The sequence below is a fragment of the Oncorhynchus tshawytscha genome, linkage group LG04 (genome assembly GCF_018296145.1).
Source record: "Oncorhynchus tshawytscha isolate Ot180627B linkage group LG04, Otsh_v2.0, whole genome shotgun sequence".
Taxonomy (NCBI): domain Eukaryota; kingdom Metazoa; phylum Chordata; class Actinopteri; order Salmoniformes; family Salmonidae; genus Oncorhynchus; species Oncorhynchus tshawytscha.
The window spans coordinates 16,790,316-16,796,742 of record NC_056432.1 but is presented as its reverse complement, the minus strand read 5'-3'; the positions used below and the strand labels follow the sequence as shown (position 1 = coordinate 16,796,742).

Below are 6,427 nucleotides of genomic sequence, written 5' to 3'. Positions count from 1 at the left end.
TTGTCCTCTCCTCTGTAAACTGCTTACCTGCTTCATTTGTGTGCTCATTAGACACCGGAGCACAGTCGGTCATTTGGTATCCGTTTTTCAGGGTTCAGTCACCGTTTCTTAGGGTGACTACAAAGGATGTGGCCAGCTGAGAGAAGTGCACATGAAGAGCAATGGAAATTTGGTAATCCAACCACATCAGCAGTCAGGACCAGTGGAGCCAAGTAACCTTTTCCTCAACCTCAATCTTCTCTGCTGTACTCAACTGGCAGTTGTACTGATTTAAATAACCTCTATAGTTCTCTGATGTTGTGTTGTTGTGAATTTTTATAAGCATGATCATGGTCAAGGTCAAGGTGTCAGTATTGACTAACAGTTGTGAGGATGTTTTATAGAAAGACAGAGCACCTGTCAGTGTTTTTAGCTCACAACCAAAATTGTCCTATGAAGTGAGTGTACCTATTACTGTCAATGCACAATCATCAAAATATATACTCATTGTGCTATATAATTTGAAGTATTCACAACAGCTAACATATACACTGAGTGTACAAAACAGGAACTCCTTCCTAGAATTTAGTCGCACCCCCTTTTGCCCTCAGAACAGCTTCAATTTGCCGAGGTATCAAGGTGTCAAAAGCATTCCACAGTGATGCTGACCCATGTTGACTCCAATGCTTACTACAGTTGTGTCAAGTTGGCTGGATGTCCTTTGAGTGGTGGACCACAGGAAACTGTTGAGAGTGAAAAACCCAGCAGTGTTGCAGTTCTTGACACACTCACCTACTACTACCATACCCCGCTCAAAGGCACTCAAATATTTTGTCTTGCCCATGTAACAGTATAACTTTAGACCGTCCCCTCGCCCATACCCGGGCGCGAACCAGGGACCCTCTGCACACATCAACAACAGTCACCCACGAAGCATCGTTACCCATCGCTCCACAAAAGCTGTGGCCCTTGCAGAGCAAGGGGAACTACTACTTCAAGGTCTCAGAGCAAGTGACGTCACCGATTGAAACGCTATTTAGCGCGCACCACCGCTAACTAAGCTAGTTGTTTCACATCCGTTACACCCATTCACCCCGTACACAAGCCATGTCTCAAGGCTTAAAAATCCTTCTTTAACCTGTCTCCTCCCCTTCATTGATTGATTGAAGTGGATTTAACAAGTTACATCAGTAAGGGATGATAGCTTTCACCTGGATTCAACTGGTCAGACTATGTCATGGAAATATAATGATAGGAACGATGGGCTATTAAAAGCTAGATTCCCTATGATTCAAATCCATTCAGAGGCACTCCATGGCCATGTGCATAGCACCATCTAGTGGTTACAGAGAGTTCAAGCCTTGGAGCAGGATAAATAAAAAGGAAGCACTAGATTAGAATATCACAATGTTTCTGAGTAACATTTCCCTTCACTTTTATTCCTTGACAGAATTTCAACGTCAGTTACATCTATTTAGTCATATGGGTGCAGCTACAACACCTCCACGCTTCCCATCAATAGTTACTAAAAAGTTATTTCATAATTATGTTTCTAAGGCTGAGCCTGCATACTTACTATTCACTTCTGTACAGTGGAATGGTGGGGTCAAGTGTCTTTTACAATCTCCGATGGCTTCTAACCTCCTCTCAGAGGAGTTACACATTTACAAATGTACAGTACAGTATATTTAGACATTTAGATTTCCAAAGAGTCTCTTTCCACCTCTGTCAGCAATGACCATCACCATCTCATTCATGGTGAAGTATGAAAATCATAAGACTGAACAACATAGGATGGAAATTGTTTAACAATAAATAATCACTCATTCTAAGTCACTCCAGGTTCCCAGAGAATCTGCCTCTGCTTTCTGTGCAACAGCTGTGGTTTGATTAACCATGCTCACGTGATCAACTTCACTTAAGCGGCTAACAGTCTTGTGGGACACAGAAGAGGGTTCAATGTAACTTCTGCCTGTTATGTTGTGACTGTTGTGTTCAGTGTCTATGTGAATGGACTTCTTACATATTTTGTTGTTTAGAGCTGAGGTAACCTAAGATGGAGTTTCCTGTCCAGAGGCTGGCTCCCACCAGGCCAAACCAGATCTGGGCAGGGGCCCAGGCAGAGGTGGTCAGCTGAGAGTGGACCAGGAACACCAGCAGCACCAAGCTGCCCTGAAAAACCAAGAGAAAACACTGCAGTCACCTTTCACATAAATTATTCAGTGACATCAATGGCAGACTTGCATGATAATTCCAGTTAAGCATGCAGGTCTCAAGTCAGAATAGGGAGGAGCATGGCATGTAGGCCTTCATTGTGTGAAACTGCCACCTAGTCATAGCTTTGCCTGACATTAACTTATTTTGTGGGTGGGGAGGGGTGTGTATGATGGGGTGTTATTCTCAATTGATTCTATGTATTTATATGGAAGCATCAGAAATCAAATCAAATCAAATCAAATGTATTTATATAGCCCTTCGTACATCAGCTGATATCTCAAAGTGCTGTACAGAAACCCAGCCTAAAACCCCAAACAGCAAGCAATGCAGGTGTAGAAGCACGGTGGCTAGGAAAAACTCCCTAGAAAGGCCAAAACCTAGGAAGAAACCTAGAGAGGAACCAGGCTATGTGGGGTGGCCAGTCCTCTTCTGGCTGTGCCGGGTGGAGATTATAACAGAACATGGCCAAGATGTTCAAATGTTCATAAATGATCAGCATGTTCGAATAATAATAAGGCAGAACAGTTGAAACTGGAGGCAGAAGGTAGTCCTGGGGCATGGTCCTAGGGCTCAGGTCCTCCGAGAGAGATAAAAAAGAGAGAATTAGAGAGAGCAGTTGAAACTGGAGCAGCAGCACGGTCAGATGGACTGGGGACAGCAAGGAGTCATCATGTCAGGTAGTCCTGGGGCATGGTCCTAGGGCTCAGGTCCTCCGAGAGAGAGAAGGAGAGAATTAGAGAACGCACACGTAGACTCACACAGGACACCGAATAGGACAGGAGAAGTACTCCAGATATAACAAACTGACCCTAGCCCCCCGACACATAAACTACTGCAGCATAAATACTGGAGGCTGAGACAGGAGGGGTCAGGAGACACTGTGGACCCATCCGAGGACACCCCCGGACAGGGCCAAACAGGCCCAGAACTCTCTATTGTAAAAAAATTAATTAAAATAAAATAAAAAAAAGAGATTGCTGAAATATCACATACCACTGCTCGGCTTATGAACACGGATGGCTTTTCTTTGTTGGGTTGGAAATTCTGTGTTGTAAAAGAGACAAAACTGTCACCCACCATCATGGCGCCAAAGGCTCTACTGAGGTGAAGATGGAAGGTGTCCTCAGAACCTGTAATGGGCTGAAAGAGTGAAGCAAACATTTATTCCAGAAACATTCTTCACCTCTTGTAACAGCACATTCTCAAACTGGAACCTGGAAGCTACTGACTTTTCTTAGTCATCCCGCATCTCCACAATGTGAAATCTTGCTTCATTGTATTTTTATGGTACTAAGAGCCTACCTGGAATCCTAGGAGCCAATCGGGGAAGGCCAGCCAGAGGAGGCCAAAGACAAAGGTGGCAAAAAAGTCCATCTGAAGGAAGAACTTCTGAGAGTCACTGAAGATCATGCGCAAGTCCACTCTGCTCTGCAGCTGGCTGTGGTCCAAAAAGAAGAGGACAACACTGCTCACTATGAAGAAAGAACACATGGCCATGTCCACTGTAGGCCGCTAGGAAGGAGAAAAAAATGACTGTCAGTGAAAACAATCGCAATCCAACATCTAATCATTAAATCATTAAAACATTAGAGAAAAAAATATTTATGCACTTAAAACCTGACATACACATATAACCTAACCCAGGGTTTCTTATTAAACTATGGGTCGGGAGCCAAAGTGGGCCCTGGGCATGGTGGGTTGCGAGTTACGAGAATACATCTATAATACACACAATTTCTTCTTAAATTGGGTCGTTGGAGGACGATTTTGGTCATGGTATGGTCAATTTCTCATTTTGGACTCGTGCTCAAAACGTTTAAGAACCCCTGGCTTATTCTATTCATAGTTATATGGCACTGCTGAGAATAATAATCTATTACCAACTTGAAATAACATTTGCAGTAGCAAGTAGCCTATGATAAAAGCATTTCTAAGCTTTCAATACTATATCAACCAAATAATAGTGGGTGACTTACTTCGTTAGTATATAGTCTCTGATAATTAATTCCGTAGCAGCTATCCAGTAGAAGTGCCAGAAATGCCTGTAAATAGACAATTACTCAATAAATCAATCAATTTACTGAAGACAATCCCCCTTTTTTTTGTCCATCAATCGCTTTTGAGGATTTCAGTGTAGGCTACCTGCATATTTATACAAGTCATGACTTTATTGTAACCCAATGAACGAACCAGAAGATGACCTCTTCGAATGAAATAATACCTGCTAAACTTGCTGCAATTTGTTTTTTCTTAGCAGAGTGATAACATAAAAGGTTGTATCAATCAATCCGTCTTTCGGATGGGACGTTAAACGGGAGACCTGACTGTCTGTGGTCACTAAAGACCCCATGGCACTTATCGTAATTGTAGGGGTGTTAACCCCGGTGTCCTTGCAAATTTACAGTCTGTCCCTCATACCATCATGGTCACCTAATTTGTATTTATGATGGATCCCCATTATCTGCTGCCAAGGCAGCAGCTACTCTTCCTGTGGTCCAGCAAAATTAAGGCAGTTCTACAATTTTAAAATCATTCTAATAAATTCACAACAGATTTCGCAACATATTAAGTGTGTGCCCTCAGGCCCCTACTCTACTACCACATATCAACAACACAATATTGTGTTTTTGTATGCATGTGTCCGTGCCTATGTTTGTGGTGCTAATCATTCCCAACTTCCAATTGGCTCATTCATCCCCCTCCTCTCCCCTGTAACTATTCCCCAGGTTGTTGCTGTAAATGAGAATGTGTTCTCAGTGAACTTACCTGGTCAAAAACAAACAATCAATGAATTAATGAATTCAGGAGAGATTTGGAGTACTCACAATCAGCCTGGATGTTGAATGTGCAGACAGTGAAACTGGATTGCTGTTGCATTTAATGAGTAGGAACTTTATGTTGCTTGCAAGCCATACACACACTAGTGACCTTGTTAGCTCAAACTGTTCACTGTCAACAGGTTGACTCTCCTCCTAAGAAATAGAAAATAAATGCACAGATTAAAGTCACAATCCTGAATTCAAGCAAACAAATGGCAGCCCTGCCACTTGGTTTGCTATTAAGATGAGGGATGTGTCTGAAGAAATGGAAACAATGTCAAATTCATAGATGATGGATGCCAGAAGCACTTACATGATAGTTTTTTATATATATATTTTGAAGCTACTGTATACACTGTTGGTTTACAAGGTTTACAAAGACTCACATATGCCGCGTTCCAATGCTAGTCGGGAACTAGGACTCTTGGACATCTTCGACTTACTGGTTGTTGTTATACGTGCCGCGTTCAAACATACTGTATTTGCAAGTAGAAAATGTAAGTTTCCTAGTTCCGATTAGCACATGAACGCAGCAATAGATCTAAATCAACCGTATGGGGGTTACTGATGTTATAAGAGAAAAGCTTCTTCAAGAATCAATAGACAAGAAACATTGGGCTATAATTTGAAATGATCATGAACAAAAGGGACAATAACACTTTCAAAATGCATATGTCAAAAGACAAAAACTAGGCCTATTGATTTCTTACTCATGCATTAACATCTTACATTTTCATTTTATCTTTCTCCTAACCCCTACCTAATACCTTACCATTATAAATTCAGCTTGTATCAAAAGTAATGTAAACATAGCCTACCTGTTGACTGAAAATGTTCTTCGAAATTATCCGATATGCTGTACACAGAACAAGACCTAAAGCAATTTCTGCCGAAATAATTTGACTATCCATTGCACTTTTTCTTTTCGGATACATCTTCACATGCGACGTGAGCGACTGACAATTTTCCGGACTTCTGGAAACACTGTAGATAGCTACTACATATATATGTAATAGCCATTGAAGACTATGTAACAACAGCCTTACACAAGATCCTTACGAAACTCACGGGTGGAAGCTATGTCGATGGCAGGCGGTGGGGGATTCGCTCTACAGGGGACAATCCTCCTGTTTCTGGTCGACCAATCGCTTTTGAGGACTCGAGTGTAGGCTACTTGCATAATTATATAAATCATGACTTTAGTGTAACCCAATGAACGAACAAGAAGATGAACTCTTTGAACGAAATAATGCCTGCTAAACTTGCTGCAATTTTTTGTTATCTTAGCAGAGTGATAAGATAATATTTGGTATATATTTCAAACATGTCAGTTATTGATCAATAATTCCAGAACAATTAGGGTAACCCCCCCAACCAAAACAAATCTGGTCTATTTCACTTTAATGACCAGC

The 6,427-nt window shown here is 41.6% G+C and overlaps 1 protein-coding gene across 1 annotated transcript; it reads right to left on the bottom strand.

The window, feature by feature from the left end:
• Positions 1 to 1,200: 1,200 nt before the first annotated feature.
• LOC112248215 lies at positions 1,201 to 6,118 on the bottom strand. Its single transcript, XM_024417060.2, has 6 exons — positions 5,834 to 6,118; positions 5,022 to 5,168; positions 4,173 to 4,238; positions 3,499 to 3,708; positions 3,190 to 3,336; positions 1,201 to 2,151 (listed from the first exon to the last, which is right to left on the bottom strand). Exons 1-6 carry the CDS (start codon positions 5,948 to 5,950, stop codon positions 1,999 to 2,001), a joined length of 840 nt encoding a protein of 279 aa, XP_024272828.1. The 5' UTR covers positions 5,951 to 6,118; the 3' UTR covers positions 1,201 to 1,998.
• Between the last annotated feature and the right edge of the window lie 309 nt (positions 6,119 to 6,427).